Source organism: Chlorocebus sabaeus, chromosome 24, assembly GCF_047675955.1.
Source record: "Chlorocebus sabaeus isolate Y175 chromosome 24, mChlSab1.0.hap1, whole genome shotgun sequence".
Lineage (NCBI taxonomy): Eukaryota > Metazoa > Chordata > Mammalia > Primates > Cercopithecidae > Chlorocebus > Chlorocebus sabaeus.
The window spans coordinates 26,134,286-26,152,936 of NC_132927.1; the positions used below are offsets into that span (position 1 = coordinate 26,134,286).

At 40.2% G+C, this 18,651-nt stretch overlaps 1 protein-coding gene across 4 annotated transcripts in view; it reads right to left on the reverse strand.

Annotated features, from left to right (window-relative positions):
* POLE2 (DNA polymerase epsilon 2, accessory subunit) overlaps positions 1 to 18,651 on the reverse strand; it is a 52,188-nt gene that overhangs the window by 14,660 nt on the left and 18,877 nt on the right. For 3 of the 4 annotated variants that reach the window (XM_037983932.2, XM_007986616.3, XM_037983934.2), the window contains 5 exons: positions 18,435 to 18,509; positions 15,198 to 15,281; positions 13,651 to 13,707; positions 13,170 to 13,218; positions 11,891 to 11,963 (listed from right to left, as the gene is read on the reverse strand). In XM_037983932.2, coding sequence (XP_037839860.1) covers positions 11,891 to 11,963; positions 13,170 to 13,218; positions 13,651 to 13,707; positions 15,198 to 15,281; positions 18,435 to 18,509 — 338 coding nt within the window. The remainder of the gene's footprint in view (positions 1 to 11,890; positions 11,964 to 13,169; positions 13,219 to 13,650; positions 13,708 to 15,197; positions 15,282 to 18,434; positions 18,510 to 18,651) is intronic. The other variant, XM_037983933.2, reaches the window with a different exon arrangement.

Below are 18,651 nucleotides of genomic sequence, written 5' to 3' on the forward strand. Positions count from 1 at the left end.
CCTCCTGAGTAGCTGGACTACAGGCGTCCGCCACCACCCCCACTAATTTTTTTTTCTTTTTTTAGTAGAGATGGGGTTTCATCGTGTTAGCCAGGATGGTCTCGATCTCCTGATCTAGTGATCCGCCTGCCTTGGCCTCCCAAAGTGCTGGGATTACAGGCGTGAGCCACTGCGCCTGGCCCCTCTGGTCATCTCTTAATGAAGCTGAAACAAGAGGGCAGTGTGGCCTTGTTCGACTTCAGCTGGGAACATGCATGCCAGGTGACTCAAAATTTGTTGCTGTTCTGCTGAGCATAAATGACTAAAGCACCTTTAGTATTGGCTTTAGGAGGTACAAAAACATTTTAGCACAAATCTGTAAATAATGAGGATCTACTATATATGGACAGTCATGCACAGCATAACAACATTTTGGCAATGACGGACTGCATATATGAGTGGTTTCATAGAATGACAATGGAACTGAAAAGCTCTTATTGCCTAGTGACATCTTAGCTGTCAAAATGTCCTAGTGCCATACATTACTGTGTTTGTAGAAACACTGGTGTATACAACCTACTGAGCTGCCAGTTGCAGGAAAGTAGAGCACATACAATAATGTACAATATGTAGCACTTGATAACAATAATAAATGACTATGTTACTAGTAAATATGTAAACATTTACTGTACTTTTAATCATTATTTTAGAGCGTACTCCTTCTACTTTTTTTTTTTTGTTAACTGTAAAACAGCCTCAGGCAGGTCCTTCAGGAGGTCCTTCAAGAAGAACGCATTGTTACTACAGATGGCAGCTCCATGAATTATTGCCCCTGAAGACCCTCCAGTGGAAAAGATGTGGAGGTGAAAGATAGTGATACTGATGACTAACTGTGTATAGGCATAGGTTAATACATTTGTCTTAGTTTTTAACAAAAAACATTTTTAGAAAATATAAAGATGGAAAAAAGTGGCTGAGCACAGTGGCTCATGCCTGTAATCACAGCACTTTGGGAGGCTGAGACAGGAGGACTGCTTGAGGCCAGGAGTTCGAGACCAGCCTGAGTAACATAGTAAGACCCTCCGCCACTAATCCCTACACAAAATTTTTTTTTAATTAGCAGTCCTAGCTACTTGGGAAGCTGAGGCAGGAGGAACACTTATGTCCAGGAATTTGAGGTTGCAGTGAGCTATAATCCAGCCTGAAGAGAGGAGTAAGATTCTGTCAGTAAGTCAATTAATCAATAAAAGAAAAAAGCTTACAAAATCAGGATATAAAGAAACAATTTTTGTGCAGCTGTACAATGTGTTTGTTTTAAGCTGTTTATTACAAAAGAATCAAGAAGTTTAAAGTTTTTTAAAGTTTCTAAAGTAAGAATGTTATAGTAAACTACAGTTAATTTCATTAAAAAATTTTTCTTTTGAGACAGGGTCTTGCTTTGTCACTCTGGCTGGAGTACACTGGCACAATCATAACTGACAGCAGCCCTGAACTCCTGGGCTCCAGCAATGCTGCCACTTCAGCTCACCAAGTAGCTAGGACTACAGGCACACACTGCCACACCCAGCCAATTTTTTTGTTGTTGTTGTTGTTGGTAGAGATGAGGTTTTGTTATGCTGTCTAGGCTGGTCGCAAACTCCTGGCCTTAAGCGATATTCACTTCAGCCTCCCAAAGTGCTAGGATTGATTACAAGTGTGAGCCACTGTGCCCAGCCTAGGTTAATTTCTTACTGAAGAAAGAGAACCTTTTTTGGCCGGGCGCAGTGGCTCACACCTGTAATCCCAGCACTTTGGGAGGCCGAGGCGGGCAGATCACAAGGTAGGAGATCGAGACCATCCTGGCTAACACAGTGAAACCCCGTCTCTACTAAAAATACAAAAAATTAGCCGGGCGTGGTGGCAGGCGCCGGTAGTCCCAGCTACTCAGGAGGCCGAGGCAGGAGAATGGCGTGAACCTGGGAGGCAGAGCTTGCAGTGAGCCGAGATCACGCCACTGCACTCCAGCCTGGGCGACAGAGCGAGACTCCGTCTCAAAAAAAAAAGAAAACTCTTTTTAAATAAATTTAGTGTAGCCTCAGTGTACAGTGTTAATAGCCTACAGTAGTGTACAGTAATGTCCTAGGCCTTCAGATTCACTCACTACTCACTAACTCACCCAGAGCAACTTCCAGTCCTGCAAGTTCCATTCATGATAAGTGCTCTATATAGGTGTGCCAATTTTATCTTTTACACCATAGTTTTACTTTATCTTTTCTACATCTAGATAGAAAAATACTTATCATTGTGTTACAGTTGCCTATAGTATTCAATACAGCAACATGTCATACAGGTTTGTAGCATAGAAGCAACAGGCTGTACCATCCAGCCTTGGTGTGCAGTGGGCTATATCATCTAGGTTTGTGTAAGTACACTGTGATGTTTGCACAATGACATAATCACCTAACAACACATTTCTCACGATGTATCCCTGTTATGTAATACACAGCTGTATATACATATAAAATGTAATGTTAACAGTGTTTTCTCTGTTTAGTAAAATTACAGGTGATTTTCCTTTCCTTTTGTGTGCCTTTATATATTTTCTAATTTTTTTTTGCAATCATGAACTACATTATTAATGAGAAAAAAACTTTTTTTTTAAAGACCCAACTACTTTTCCAATGCAGCATACCAGCTTGAGTCAGAAACTTTGGGATCAAAGCACATCTCTAACACTAAAAAGTTTGGGCCAGGCGCAGTGGCTCACACCTATAATCCCAGCCTCCCTTTGGAAGGCTGAGGCAGGTGGATCACCTGAAGTCGGGAGTTCAAGACCAGCCTGACTAACATGGCAAAACTCCGTCTCTACTAAAAATACAAAATTAGCTGAGTGAGGTGGCACATGCCTCTAATCCCAGCTACTTGGGAGGCTGAGGCAGGAGAATCGTTTGAAACCGGGAGGTAGAGGTTGCAGTGAGCTGAGATGGTGCCATTGCACTCCAGCCTGGGCAACAAGAGGGAAACTACATCTTAAAAAAATGTTTGTGACCGTGGACAAATTACCCAACCTTTCTTTTTTGGGGGGTAGAGGGACAAAGTCTCAGTGTGTCGCCCAGGCTGGAGTGCAGTGGCAGGATCTCGGCTCACTGCAGCCTCCACCTCCAAAGTTCAAGCGATTGTCCCGCCCAAGTAGCTGGGACTACAAGCACATGCCACCACACCTGGCTAATTTTTGTATTTTTAATAGAGACAGGGTTTCACCGTGTTGCCCAGGCTAGTCCTGAACTCCACAGCTCAAGCAATCCATCCACCTCAGCCTCCCAAACCAACACTTCTTAACCTAACTCTTCAAATGCAAAAAAACTAAACTCATGTCTACTGCACAGGTTTACTAGAAGGAATAAAAGTGATAATGTACAGAAAGCAGATAGGGCACAGTACTTAATACACTGTGAGCCCTTAGACATGGTAACAGATATTGTTCCCACCAAGTGGACCAACTGGCATTTTCAAAGGTACAGTAATAATTTTGCAGTTGCTAGAGGAATGTAGTAAGTAGATACAATTATATGATGATTTCAGTTAAGCATATACCCAAACACAAACCAGAGCATCACAGAAAGAAACACCTATTAAGCTAAATATTGAGAAATTAAACTTCAGAAAAGCCTTACTCACATCTTCCATTAAAAAAAAATTATTTGCATTAACTACACAATGGTAGGGAGGGTATTAAGTCAGTGTAAATCTCTTTAGGATAGGACCATACTGTAGACCTATTCGCACTTATTTCTAAAACAGTATTTTACACATAAAAAAACTCAGTAAAATATTAGTTGTTGAGTTGTCTACCACCAGATTTAGTGCCCTGAATTTTGTATTTTGAAGGTATTTTAAGAGAAAAGTAATTTATAATCCTAACAAGAATAAAATGATTATTTCATTTTAATGTACTTTATTACACCTCATTACCAGTCCTGTGGTTTACTAAGCATATACTGAACAGCTGGATGTAGAGAAAATGGTATAATTTAAGTGGAAAATTATTTGAAACATTATAATAATGATCTCTTGGCTAAAGAGAAATAAATGGTAAACTGACAGCCAGCCAACTCAAATATACCTCTCATTCCAAAGTAGTAATTTTGAAGCTTGTACAAAACAAAAACACCACAGCGCTTGAGGTTCCAAGATGGCCAAATAGGAACAGCTCCAGTCTACAGCTCCAAGCGTGAGCGATGCACAAGACAGGTGATTTCTGGATTTCCAACTGAGGAACTTGGTTCATCTCACTGGGGCTTGTCAGACAATGGGTGCAGCCCATGGAGTGTGAGCCGAAGTGGGGTGGGGCATCAACTCACCTGGGAAGTGCAAGGGGTCAGGGAATTCCCTTTCCTAGCCAAGGAAGCTGTAACAGACGGTACCTGGAAAATCGGGACACTCCCACCCAAATACTGCACTTTTCCAACAGTCTCAGCAAACAGCATACCAGGAGATTATATCCCACGCCTGGCTCAGAGGATCCCACGCCCATGGAGCCTCGCTCACTGCTAGCACAACAGTCTGAGATCAAACTGCAAGGCACAGCGAGGCTGTGGGAGGGGCATCTGCCATTGCTGAGACATGAGTAGGTAAACAAAGTGGCCAGGAAGTTTGAACTGGGTGGAGCCCATTGCAGCTCAAGGAGGCCTGCCTGCCTCTGTAGACTCTACCACTGCGAGCAGGGCATAGCTGAACAAAAGACAGTAGAAACTTCTGCAGACTTAAGCTTCCCTGTCTGACACCTTTGAAGAGAGTTGTGGTTCTCCCAGCATGGAGTCTGAGATCTGAGAACAGACAGACTGCCTCCTCAAATGGGTCCCTGACCCCTGAGTAGCCTAACTGGGAGACACCTCCCAGTAGGGGCTGACTGACACCTCATACAGCCCAGTGCCCCTATGAGACAAAGCTTCCAGAGGAAGTATCAGGCAGCAACATTTGCTGTTCTGCAATATTTGCTGTTCTGCAGCCTCCGCTGGTGATATCCAGGCAAACAGGGTCTGGAGTGGACCTCCAGCAAACTCCAACAGACCTGCAGCTTAGGGTCCTGACTGTTAGAAGGAAAACTAACAAACAGAAAGGACATCTACACCAAAACCCCATTTGTACATCACCATCATCAAAGACCAAAGGTGGACAAAACCACAAAGATGGGGAGAAACCAGAGCAGAAAAGCTGAAAATTCTAAAAATCAGAGCACCTCTTCTTCTCCAAAGGAACGCAGCTCCTCGCCAGCAACAGAACAAAGCTGGATGGAAAATGACTTTGATAAGTTGAGAGAAGAAGGCTTCAGACAATCGGTAATAACAAACTGCTCCAAGCTAAAGAAGGATGTTCGAACCCATCACAAAGAAGCTAAAAACCTTGAAAAGCCGGGCGCGGTGGCTCAAGCCTGTAATACCAGCACTTTGGGAGGCCGAGACGGGCGGATCACGAGGTCAGGAGATCGAGACCATCCTGGCGAACATGGTGAAACCCCGTCTCTACTAAAAAATACAAAAAACTAGCCGGGCGAGGTGGCGGGCGCCTGTAGACCCAGCTACTCGGGAGGCTGAGGCAGGAGAATGGCGTGAACCCGGGAGGCGGAGCTTGCAGTGAGCTGAGATCCGGCCACTGCACGCCAGCCCGGGGGACAGAGCGAGACTCCGTCTCAAAAAAAAAAAAAAAAAAAAAAAAAAAAACCTTGAAAAAAGATTAGACGAATGGCTAACTTGAATAAACAGCGTAGAGAAGACCTTAAATGACCTGATGGAGCTGAAAACCATGGCATGAGAACTACGTGCCACATGCAACAAGCTTCAGTAGCTGATTTGATCAACTGGAAGAAAGGGTATCAGTGATTGAAGATCAAATGAATGAAATGAAGGGAGAAGTTTAGAGAAAAAACAGTAAAAAGAAATGAACAAAGCCTCTAAGAAATATGGGACTATGTGAAAACACCAAATCTACATTTGACTGGTATACCTGAAAGTGATGGGGAGGATGGAACCAAGTTGGAAAACACTCTTCAGGATATTATCCAGGAGATCTTCCCCAAACTAGCAAGGCAGGTCAACATTCAAATTCAGGAAATACAGAGAACACCACAGAGATACTCCTCAAGAAGAGCAACTCCAAGACACATAATTGTTAGATTCACCAAAGTTGAAATGAAGGAAAAAAATGTTAAGGGCAGCCAGAGAGAAAGGTCAGGTTACCCACAAAGGGAAGCCTATCAGACTAACAGCGGATCTCTCAGCAGAAACTCTACAAGCCAGAAGAGAGTGGGGGCCAATACTCAACATTCTTAAAGAAAAGAATTTTCAACCCAGAATTTCATATCCAGCCAAACTAAGCTTCATAAGTGAAGGAGAAATAAAATCCTTTACAAACAAACAAATGCTGAGATTTTGTCACTACCAGGCCTGCCTTACAAGAGCTCCTGAAGGAAGCACTAAACATGGAAAGGAACAACCGGTACCAACCACTGCAAAAACATACCAAATTGTAAAGACCTTCAATGCTAGGAAGAAACTGCATCAACTAATGAGCAAAATAACCAGCTAACATCATAAGGACAGGATGAAATTCACACATAACAATATTAACCTTAAATGTAAATGGGCTAAATGCTTGAATTAAAAGACACAGACTGGCAAACTAATGAGTCAAGACCCATCAGTGTGCTGTATTCAGGAGACCCATCTCATGTGCAGAGACACACATGGGCTCAAAATAAAGGGGTGGAGGAAGATCTACCAAGCAAATGGAAAACAAAAAAAGCAGGGGTTGCAATCCTAGTCTCTGATAAAACAGACTTTAAACGAACAAAGATCAAAAGAGACAGAGAAGGCCATTACATAATGGTAAAGGGATCAATTCAACAAGAAGAGCTAACTATCCTAAGTATTTATGCACCCAATACAGGAGCACCCACATTCATAAAGCAAGTCCTTAGAGACCTACAGAGACTTAGACTCCCACACAATAATAATGGGAGATTTTCACACCCCACTGTCAACATTAGACAGATCAATGAGACAGAAAGTTAACAAGGATACCCAGGAATTGAACTCAGCTCTGCACCAAGCAGACCTAATAGACATCTACAGATCTCTCCACCCCAAATCAACAGAATATACATTCTTCTCAGCACCACATCGCACTTATTCCAAAATTGACCACATAGTTGGAAGTAAAGCACTCCTCAGCAAATGTAAAAGAACAGAAATTATAACAAACTGTCTCTCAGACTACAGTGCAATTAAACTAGAACTCAGGATTAAGAAACTCACTCAAAACCACTCAACTACATGGAAACTGAACAATCTGCTCCTGAATGACTACTGGGTACATAACAAAATGAAGGCAGAAATAAAGATGTTCTTTGAAACCAATGAGAACAAAGACACGACGTACCAAAATATCTGGGACACATTTAAAGCAGTGTGTAGAGGGAAATTTATAGCACTAAATGCCCACAAGAGAAAGCAGGAAAGATCTAAAATTGACACCCTAACATCACAATTAAAAGAACTAGAGAAGCAAGAACAAACACATTCAAAAATTAGCAGAAGGCAAGAAATAACTAAGATCAGAGCAGAACTGAAGGAGATAGAGACACAAAAAACCCTTCAAAAAAATCAGTGAATCCAGGAGCTGGTTTTTTGAAAAGATCAACAAAATTGATAGACTGCTAGCAAGACTAATACAGAAGAGAGAAGAATCAAATAGATGCACTAAAAAATGATAAAGGGGATATCACCACCGACCCCACAGAAATACAAACTACCATCAGAGAATACTACAAACACCTCTATGCAAATAAACTAGAAAATCTAGAAGAAATGGATACATTCCTGGACACATACAGCCTCCCAAGACTAAACCAGGAAGAAGTTGAATCCCTGAATAGACCAATAACAGGCTCTGAAATTGAAGCAATAATTAATAGCCTACCAACCAAAAAAAGTCCAGGACCAGACGGATTCACAGCCGAATTCTACCAGAGGTACAAAGAGGGGCTGGTACCATTCCTTCTGAAACTACTGAATCAACAGAAACAAAAGGAATCCTCCCTGACTCATTTTATGAGGCCAGCATCATCCCGATACCAAAGCCTGGCAAAGACACAACAAAAAAAGAGAATTTCAGGCCAATATCCCTGATGAACATTGATGCAAAAATCATCAATAAAATACTGGCAAACCAAATCCAGCAGCACATCAGAAAGCTTATTCAACATGATCAAGTGGGCTTGATCCCTGGGATGTAAGGCTGGTTCAACATATGCAAATCAATAAACATAATCCATCATTTAAACAGAACCAAAGACAAAAACCACATGATTATCTCAATAGATGCAGAAAAGGCCTTCGACAAAATTCAATAGCCTTCATGCTAAAAACTCTCAATAAACTAGATATTGATGGGATGTATCTCAAAATAATAAGAGCTATTTATGACAGACCCACAGCCCATATCATACTGAATGGGCAAAAACTGGAAGCATTCCCTTTGAAAACTGGCACAAGACAGGGATGCCCTATCTCACCACTCCTATTCAACATAGTGTTGGAAGTTCTGGCCAGGGCAATCAGGCAGGATAAAGAAATAAAGGGTATTCAATTAGGAAAAGAGGAAGTCAAATTGTCCCTGTTTGCAGATGACATGATTATATATTTAGAAAACCCCACTGTCTCAGCCCAAAATCTCCTTAAGCTGATAAGCAACTTCAGCAAAGTCTCAGGATACAAAATTAATGTGCAAAAATCACACGCATTCCTATACACCAATAACAGACAAACAGAGAGCCAAATCATGCGTGAACTCCCATTCACAACTGCTTCAAAGAGAATAAAATACCTAGGAATCCAACTTACATGGGATATGAAGGACCTCTTCAAGGAGAACTACAAATCACTGCTCAACAAAATAAAAGAGGACACAAACAAATGGAAGAACATTCCATGCTCATGGATAGAAAGAATCAATATCGTGAAAATGGCCATACTGCCCAAGATAATTTATAGATTCAATGCCATCCCCATCAAGCTACCAATGACTTTCTTCACAGAATTGGAAAAAACTAAAGTTCATATGGAACCAAAAAAGAGCCTGCATTGCCAAGACAATTCTAAGCCAAAAGAAGAAAGCTAGAAGCATCATGCTACCTGACTTCAAATTATACTACAAGGCTACAGTAACCAAAACAGCATGGTACTGGTACCAAAACAGAGATATAGACCAATGGAACAGAACAAAGCCCTCAGCAATAATACCACACATTTACAACCAGCTGGTCTTTGACAAACCTGACAAAAACAAGAAATGGGGAAAGGACTCCCTATTTAATAAATAGTGCTGGGAAAACTGGCTAGCCGTATGTAGAAAGCTGAAACTGGATCCCTTCCTTACACTTTATACAAAAATTAATTCAAGATGGATTAAAGACTTAAATGTTAGACTTAAAACCATAAAAACCCTAGAAGAAAACCTAGGCAATACCATTCAGGACATAGGCATGGGCAAGGACTTCATGACTAAAACACCAAAAGCAATGGCAACAAAAGCCAAAATTGACCAATGGGATCTAATTACACTAAAGAGCTTCTGCACAGCAAAAGAAACCACCATTCAAGTGAACAGGCAACCTACAGAATGGGAGGAAATGTTTACAATCTACCCATCTGACAAAGGGCTAATATTCAGAATCTACAAAGAACTTAAACAAATTTACAAGAAAAAAATCAAACAACTCCATCAAAAAGTGGGCAAAGGATATGAATAGACGCTTCTCAAAAGAAGATATTTATGCAGCCAACAGACACATGAAAAAATGCTCATCGTCACTGGCTATCAGAGAAATGCAAATCAAAACCACAATAAGATACCATCTCACACCAGTTAGAATGGCAATCATTAAAAACTCAGGAAACAACAGGTGCTGGAGACGATGTGGAAAAATAGGAACACTTTTACACCGTTAATGGGACTGTAAACTAGTTCAACCATTATGGAAGACAGTGTGGCGACTCCTCAAGGATCTAGAAGTAGAAATACCATTAGACCCAGCCATCCCATTACTGGGTATATATCCAAAGGATTATAAATCATTCTACTATAAAGACACATGCACACGTATGTTTATTGCAGCAGTATTCACAATAGCAAAGACTTGGAACCAACCCAAATGTCCATCAATGATAGGCTGGATTAAGAAAATGTGGCACATATATGCCATGGAATACTATGCAGCCATAAAAAAGGATGAGTTCATGTCCTTTTTGGGGACATGGATGAAGCTGGAAACCATCATTCTCAGCAAACTATCGCAAGGACAGAAAACCAAACACCGCATGTTCTCACTCATAGGTGGGAATTGAACAATGAGAACACTTGGACCCAGGGTGGGGAATATCACACACCGGGGCCTGTTGTGGAGTGGGGGGCTGGGGGAGGGATAGCATTAGGAGATATACCTAATGTAAATGACAAGTTAATGGGTGCAGCACACCAACATGGCACATGTATACATATGTAACAAACCTGCACATTGTGCACATGTACCCTAGACCTTAAAGTATAATAATAATTAAAAAAAAAAAAATCACACAACAATGGTAATTTTGCTCTAAACATATTCCAAAGGAAACTTACCATATTGGAAAAAGCCACAAACTGCACCAAAAGCACTCAAATCGAGGTGAGCTTGGCTTGATTAGGGCTTGTGTTCTCCTTAGTAAGATCAGTACCTTTCCCTCAGTCACTTCAACAGGAAGAGTAGATGCTCTGCAAAGGCTGCCCTGCCAGTAAACTCCCAGCCAGAAAATGTTGCCTTTGCACCCTGAATTTATACAGGCATACTAAAACTAAAATCTTTGTTGTTGTTGTTGTTGTTGTTGAGATGGAGTCTCGCTCTGTTGCCAGGCTGGAGTGCAGTGGCGCGATCTCAGCTCACTGCAACCTCTGCCTCCTGATAAAACTAAAATCTTAATCCTTATGCTTCCTTTTGATATCATCACCATCATACAGAATCTCATGATTAGAAGTCAACTACTTTAATTCCCCCAGAGGTGGCAAACTCGAATGCTTACAGGCTCCAAGAAGATAACACCAAAGAGCAAAGCAGCAGTCCACTGACAGTAACTAGGGCAGACATACCTGCCCTGCCCAAAGTGGGCAACCACTGCAGTTTAGTTTTTGCCATGTGAAAATTCAGGCACTGTATTGCCAGATCCTACTGTTAAAAGAGAACTCTGAAACCTAGACCTTTATGAGAAATCTTCTAATTTTTATACAATGGAAACTAACTCAAAATGTTTTTAAACACCTCAAAGTGGGGAGAAGAAAAGAAAGGTCTATAGACTACTTTCAACCCATGAGCCACCAAGTACAACTTTTATACTATCATACAGCCTCTGCCCAAATAACTCAAGTGAAAGGGAGCTCAGTTCCTCTAAGAGAAGGCCATTTTGGAATAGCTCTAGTATTATGATGCTTTTACTTATATTAAGGAGCTATAAGCTACCTCACATAACTTTCATTCATTAGAATATAAAAGTGAGAATTTTATATTAACATGGAATTATATTCTTCTAAGTGTTATTCTCTCTCTCTCTCTTATCTCACCTGAACCTCTCATCAACCCCAAGATAAATAAAACAGATAGACTGGAAATCTTTCCCAGTTAAAGCTGAAGTACAAAGACGGTATTGCAACTAATCTTTGGCCAATCTGTGAGTTTTCACATTACATATAAAACCCAGTCTTCTAATTCTCATTTTCCATTGCTCTTTCCATTCTGACACAAAGCCTGACACCTTGTAGTAACTGAGATATGATGTACTATCTTACATTCACTCCTGCCAGCATTACCAAATTCCCGTAGAGTATAAACCAAACATTTTAATACCTAGTAGTGCTAGAGGGCTCAGTGGGTGGAAATCCAAAGGCATTGACATGAAACACTTGATCTTCAAACCAACCTGAAAAAAAGTAACATCACTTTCATTTGTCTAATCCTCTGTGTTTGAAAGGACAAAATTATGTTACAACAAAGCAGTAATGTCAGGCTAGTCTTATGCCCTGTGAACTAATTACAGAGGTTGCCAGCCTCAACTTTAGATCCACAGAGTCTCAACTTATAAAGTTCATTAAATAGAAATAGATTCATAACTTTTCGCTTTTCAGTTTGGCAGTACGTGTTGAAATACATATTAGGAAATGTTTCATTTTATGGCCCTATATAAAATTAAGTGTTTTTTTCAACTTTATTGAGATATCATTCACATACTATACAATTCACCCTTTAAAAGTATATAATTCAGGGCCGGGCGCAGTGGCTCATGCCTGTAATCCCAGCACTTTGGGAGGCTGAGGCGGGCGGATCACAAGAAACCATCCTGGCTAACATGGTGAAACTTCGTCTCTACTAAAAATACAAAAATAAAAAAAAAAATTAACCAGGTGTAGTGGCAGGCAACTGTAGTCCCAGCTACTAGGGAGGCCAAGGCAGGAGAATGGCGTGAACCCAGGAGGTGGAGCTTGCAGTGAGCCGAGATTGTGCCATTGCACTCCAGCCTGGGCAACAGAGTGAGACTCCGTCTCAAAAAAAAAAAAAACAAAAAAAAAGTGCATAATTCAGGTCGGGCATGGCTCATGCCTGTAATCCCAACACTTTGGGAGGCCAAGACAGGTGGATTGCCTGAGCTCAGGAGTTTGAAACCAGCCTGGGCAACATGGTGAAACCCCGTCTCTACTAAAATACAAAAAATTAGCCAGACATGGTGGCATGCACCTATAATCCTAGCTACTCGGAAGGCTGAGGCATAAGAATCACTTGAACCCAGGAGGCGGAGGTTGCAGTAAACCAAGATCACACCACTGCACTCCAGCCTAGGTGACATAGTGAGACTCTGTCTAAAAAAAAAAAAAAAAGAAGTGTATCATTTGGTGATTTTTACTATATACACAGGTTGTGTAGCCATTACTACTATCTAATTTCAGAACATTTTCATCACCCCAAAAAGATTTCTATTAGCCCATTAACAGTCTAAGAGTTATTTTGCCAAAAATATGCTCTTCTAATTAATGGTATCCCAAATTATATCATGTTAACATATTTTACCCAAAGCAGAAATAGTTTTACTGGAGAATGAGAAGGAGGACAGTAACAAAGTATATTGACTTACCTTCTGCTAAGACAAAGCATGCCTCTGTGTATAAACCACTATGGAACTGGTACACAACAGCTGAGGAAAATAATTCTATTCTTGAGGCAGTAATAAAGTCAACATACATTTTGAGACCAACAAGGCTTCTAAATAATAAATTCAAAGACTTCCCATTTGAAACTGTGAATAGACCACAGCTTAGAAAGAGCTTTAAAAAATTTAGGTTTAAATGTCCTCATGTTTAATTCTTGGTAATATTGACAGGGTGGATCATTCTTACCATGATATAAACTTCGTCAGTCATTCGTCTAGATTCTTCAAATAAGAGGAAATTAAAGTTGTTCTGTCTCTGTTTAGGATTATATCTCTATATTCCTATACCAGCAACATAGAGAAGTTACATTGAGAACCCAAATAGGTAAGTTTTAGAAGGATATATAATCAATTTCCCCAATTCACATAATGCAGATTTTAAAAAATACAGACAAGTGAAGGATATAGCTTTACTAAGGTCTAGTTGTACTGTTCCAGTAGGATCTTCCAGAAAAAATTTTCCCTAAAAAAAAAATGAAAAGAAATAAATCCACATTTATGTAACAATGAAAACTGACAAAAAAATGAAACTACAAGTTTGACAACAGAATACAGTAGAGAGAAAAGTGGATTTTAAAAATCAGCTATTATTTCTAGTCCAGGCTCTTCCATTTACTAGTCTGATAACCCCAGACTAATCACTTAACTGAGATTCTGACACCTCACAGGTACAAAATGGAGAATGACTCCTACAGACAAAAAATGGCAAGAGGGACACTCAATGTCTGCCATACGGAGGGTCTCCCCAGGTACCTTCTAAGACAGCCAACAGCATCTCCAAGTGACCAGGACATACTCTGCAGATTGCTTGTTCAGAAACCCAGTACTCTCTGTTTATCCAGAGGTCACTAGGGGCCTAATTTCAGGCTATGCAAACTGGGCTCCCGGACAAGACACTGTCCTGATGTCTACTCAGGAAACCAACCACAAACGAAAAAGACACTTGGTAACTGAGAAAAGTTTTTTGTGTTTTTGTTTTCTGTTTTTTTTTTTTGACTATTACAAAAGTTTATTTAACAAAAAGTCTGGCCGGGCGCGGTGGCTCAAGCCTGTAATCCCAGCACTTTGGGAGGCCGAGACGGGCGGATCACGAGGTCAGAAGATCGAGACCATCCTGGCTAACACGGTGAAACCCCGTCTCTACTAAAACTACAAAAAAACTAGCCGGGCGAGGTGGCGGGCGCCTGTAGTCCCAGCTACTCGGGAGGCTGAGGCAGGAGAATGGCATGAACTCGGGAGGCGGAGCTTGCAGTGAGCTGAGATCAGGCCACTGCACTCCAGCCTGGGCGACAGAGCGAGACTCCGTCTCAAAAAAAAAAAAAAAAAAAAAAAAAAAAAAACAAAAAGTCTAATATGAAAATGAACATGACCTAATTTTTACATCATTGTAAAACAGGCCCTATGGAGAGAGGAAATGGGTTTCTCTGCTGAACAGCCATTATTTTATTTTATTTATTTATTTATTTTGAGACAAAGTTTCGCTCTTGTTGCCCAGGCTAGAGCGCAATGGCACCATCTCAGCTCACTGCAACCTCCACCTCCTGGGTTCAAGCAATTCTCCTGCCTCAGCCTCCAGAGTAGCTGGGATTACAGGCATGCGCCACCACACCCGGCTAATTTTGTATTTTTAGTAGAGACAGGGTTTCTCCATGTTGGTCAGGCTGGTCTCGAACTCCTGGCCTCAGGTGATCCGCCTGCCTTGGACTCCTAAAGTGGCTGGGATTACAGGCGTGAGCCACTATGCCTGGCCAACAGCCATTATTTATCCTTATTCCAAGGCTTCTAACATGATGATACTATTTCCTTGTATTACCACTATTCCAATATTGTTCTGTTGGTGAGGCGAGTTTTCAATAAAGAGTACATTCCTGTGCCCGCCACAAAAATGTTCTATGTAACCAACATTTTATCAATCCAAGGCCAAAACTAAAAGTTTGATGTTTATTAAGTTACCTCTTTTAACTGCGTTATCATTCCAAGAACAATCACATCTCCGATTTTGGTTGTACTACCCAATAAGGTTTCTATTGTTTTAAGCTAAAATAAAACAAAATAAATTTTAAAGACTATAAATATATTCTTTCAAGAAACTAAACTTTTTATAAGTAAGTAAATTTGGGGTATACATTTCAGCATTTATAGCTACTTTACAGTAGAAAATCAAATAAAATGGAAATAAAGTTGTAAAATTAAACTTAGGATGTTTAATTTTGTCCTACAAAAAAGCTGTAAGATCAAGTGTATGATGGCCTGAAAGAATCATGCCTAAAGAAACACCACATCAACTCAGGCTCTTACCAATGACTGAATCCACACCATATCATTCCGAATAATGATAAGTACATTTATTTTTAAAATATAGAAAAGAATATCAATTTTATTTTATTTGAACAGTACCTTTTGAAAATTAGCAAGCTATTTAAAAATATATATTCTAATTTTACTTAGTATTTTAAAAGGCTCTCATTATTATTTACATTCTCAATCTGATCTTTTTTTCTAATCAGAAAATTTAAGGTAGTAAAAATTGGGACACCATTGTAAAAAATCCTTGCCACCCAGGCGCAGTGGCTCACACCTGTAATCCCAGCACTTTGGGAGGCCAAGGCGGGCGGATCACAAGGTCAGGAGATCGAGACCACAGTGAAACCCCATCTCTACTAAAAATACAAAAAATTAGCCGGGCGTGGTGGTGGGCGCCTATAGTCCCAGCTACTCAGGAGGCTGAGGCAGGAAAATGGCGTGAACCCAGGAGGCAGAGCTTGCAGTGAGCTGATATCACGCCACTGCACTCCAGCCTGGGCAACAGAGCAAGATTACATCTCAAAAAAATAAAAATTAAAATTAAAATTAAAATTAAAATTAAAATTAAATAAAATAAAATAAAAAATCCTTTCCAACTTTTTCTGTATGTAATCCTAAATATATGTAAATACATTCATATATAACTTATGACACACACCTATACAGTTTATTCACAAAGATGAAATCATAGTATATGTACTATTCTGCAACTTAACTTTTTGAAGTTAATATCTGAGATATCTTTCCATTTTTCTACATATAAATTTCCTTCTGTTTAAAGAATAGAGATATCTATATTATACATATGACCATTTATTTCACCAAACTCCCATTAAAGGACATTTAAGTTGTTCCCAGTTTTCTACTAATAAAAACAATTTTTAACATTTCTGTGCACCTTTCTTTGGCCCACTACAGTGATAGAAACTTTTTTCTTTTTTTTTTGAGATGGGATCTCACATTGCCCAGGCTAGAGTGCAGTGACACTCTCATACCTCACTGCAGCCTTCAACTGGGCTCAAGTGATCCTTCCACCACAGCCCCTTGAGTCACCAGGATTACAGGCACTAGCCACTGCATCCAGCTACAGATAATAACTGTTGAATAAAGTTCTACACATTCTAGAAACACAATTGCTAGATAAAAGGATATGTAAGTTTTCATATTTATAGAAATTACCAAGTGGAACTTCTTTTATCTTTACGTTTTATCTTTGTTTTCTTATTACAAATAATTTATGTATACTATAGAAAAAAATTTAAAATATAGACAAGAAAGAAATAAAAACTTATACAATCCTATCATTCCATAATAATCACATTAACATTTAATACTGGAGTTACTCTTAAAAAATATGAACATTGGGCTGGGCGTGGTGGCTCATGCCTGTAAACCGAGCACTTTGGGAGGCTGAGGTGGATGGATCACTTGAGGTCAGGAGTTCAAGACCAGCCTGGCCTACATGGCAAAATACCATCTCTACTAAAAATACAAAAAAATTAGTTAGGCATGGTGGTGTGCACGTATAATCCCAGCTACTCAAGAGGCTGAGGCAGAATTGCTTGAACCTGGGAAGAGGAGGTTGCAGTGAGCCAAGATTGCACTACTGCACTACGGCCTGGGTGACAGAGCAAGACTGTCGGAAAGAAAGGAAAGAAAAGGGAAAGGGGGAAGGGAAGGGAAAAGAACCTAGCCAAGTGTAGTGGTGCACACCTATTGTCCCAGCTACTTAGGAGGCTGGGGCAGGAGGATCACTTGAGGCCAGGAGTTCAAGACCAGCCTGGGCAACATCACGAGACCCCATGTCTCTATCAAAAGAAAAAAAAAAAAGAACCTAAAACAACACAGGAGAAGTAAAATAACAGTAATTTTTAGCACATCATTTTTGCAATCTGTAAAGGGATATTATCATACAGGTAGATAAATGTAATTTAAGTAGGGAATGTGCCATCACAGATACAGAATTAGACAGTTTGAAAAGAATAATTATTTAGTTAAGCCTTAAAATTACTTGGTCAAAGAGGAGACGAGGGAAAAGGCTCCTGGGCTGTGGGCATCTCAGTTGCCAGAGAAAACCTAATATGGAAAACATATAGATGATCTTTGGTAGGGAAATATAAGTAATGCCAATTTCTAAAACCTAATTTATACTCTAATAAAAGTTTTGTTTGTTTGTTTGAGGGGGTCCTTACACTGTCACCCAGGCTGGAGTACAGTGGCATGATCTCAGCTCACTGCAGCCTCAACCTCCCAAGCTCAAGTCATCCTCCTACCTCAGCCTCTCAGGTAGCTGGGACCACAGGTGCACACCACCATGCCTGGCTAATGTTTTTTATTGTTTGTAAAGATGAGGTCTTGCTATGTTGCCCAGGTTGTGGGAACCATTTGTGTTCTCACATTCATTCTATAAATGTTGTTTCCTTAGTACCTTAAGTAAAGTTTTCACTTCAACCAATGTAACACATTCTAGTTCAATAACTGTGTGTGGTGGTCACGAGGGATGAGTTGGGCAAGGAACCAGTATTTGAGTGCCTTAGTGCTATGGTCACTAAGGGATGAGTGAGGGCAAGAAAAGAAATGTTGAAAAATTATCAGAAAGCCAGTGTAGTATCCAAATGGGCTAGAAAGCTATCTTGGAGGCCAGAGTGTATCTGGGGCTAGCATTGTATCAGGGCCTTCTCAAAGGAAGCAGTAGCTTCTGATAGAGATTTGTGGGACACAGGACTCTAGGAATGGACTATATCAAAAGTGGGCATGCAGCCAGTCCAGTTAGCTAAACAGTTACTAGTAGTTTATTTTCATTTAAAATTCAACAAATTAGAATTAAGCAACAAATATTAAACTTATACACTTATATCCCCTACATAACTAGGATAATGTTCTAACCTGGAATTTGCTTCCGCTTTCATCAGGGTGAGAACCTATCACCGGAGGAGTAAATAATTCATGCCTGTGGGTCCTCTATAAAAAAGAAAAATTCACATGAATTCCTGAAACAGACATTTAAATATAAGATTCACTAAAATAGTGTCCTGATGAAACACTGTCCTTAAACTAATGTCACTATTACTCATTCTCAACAAATTTGAAAACTCACATAATT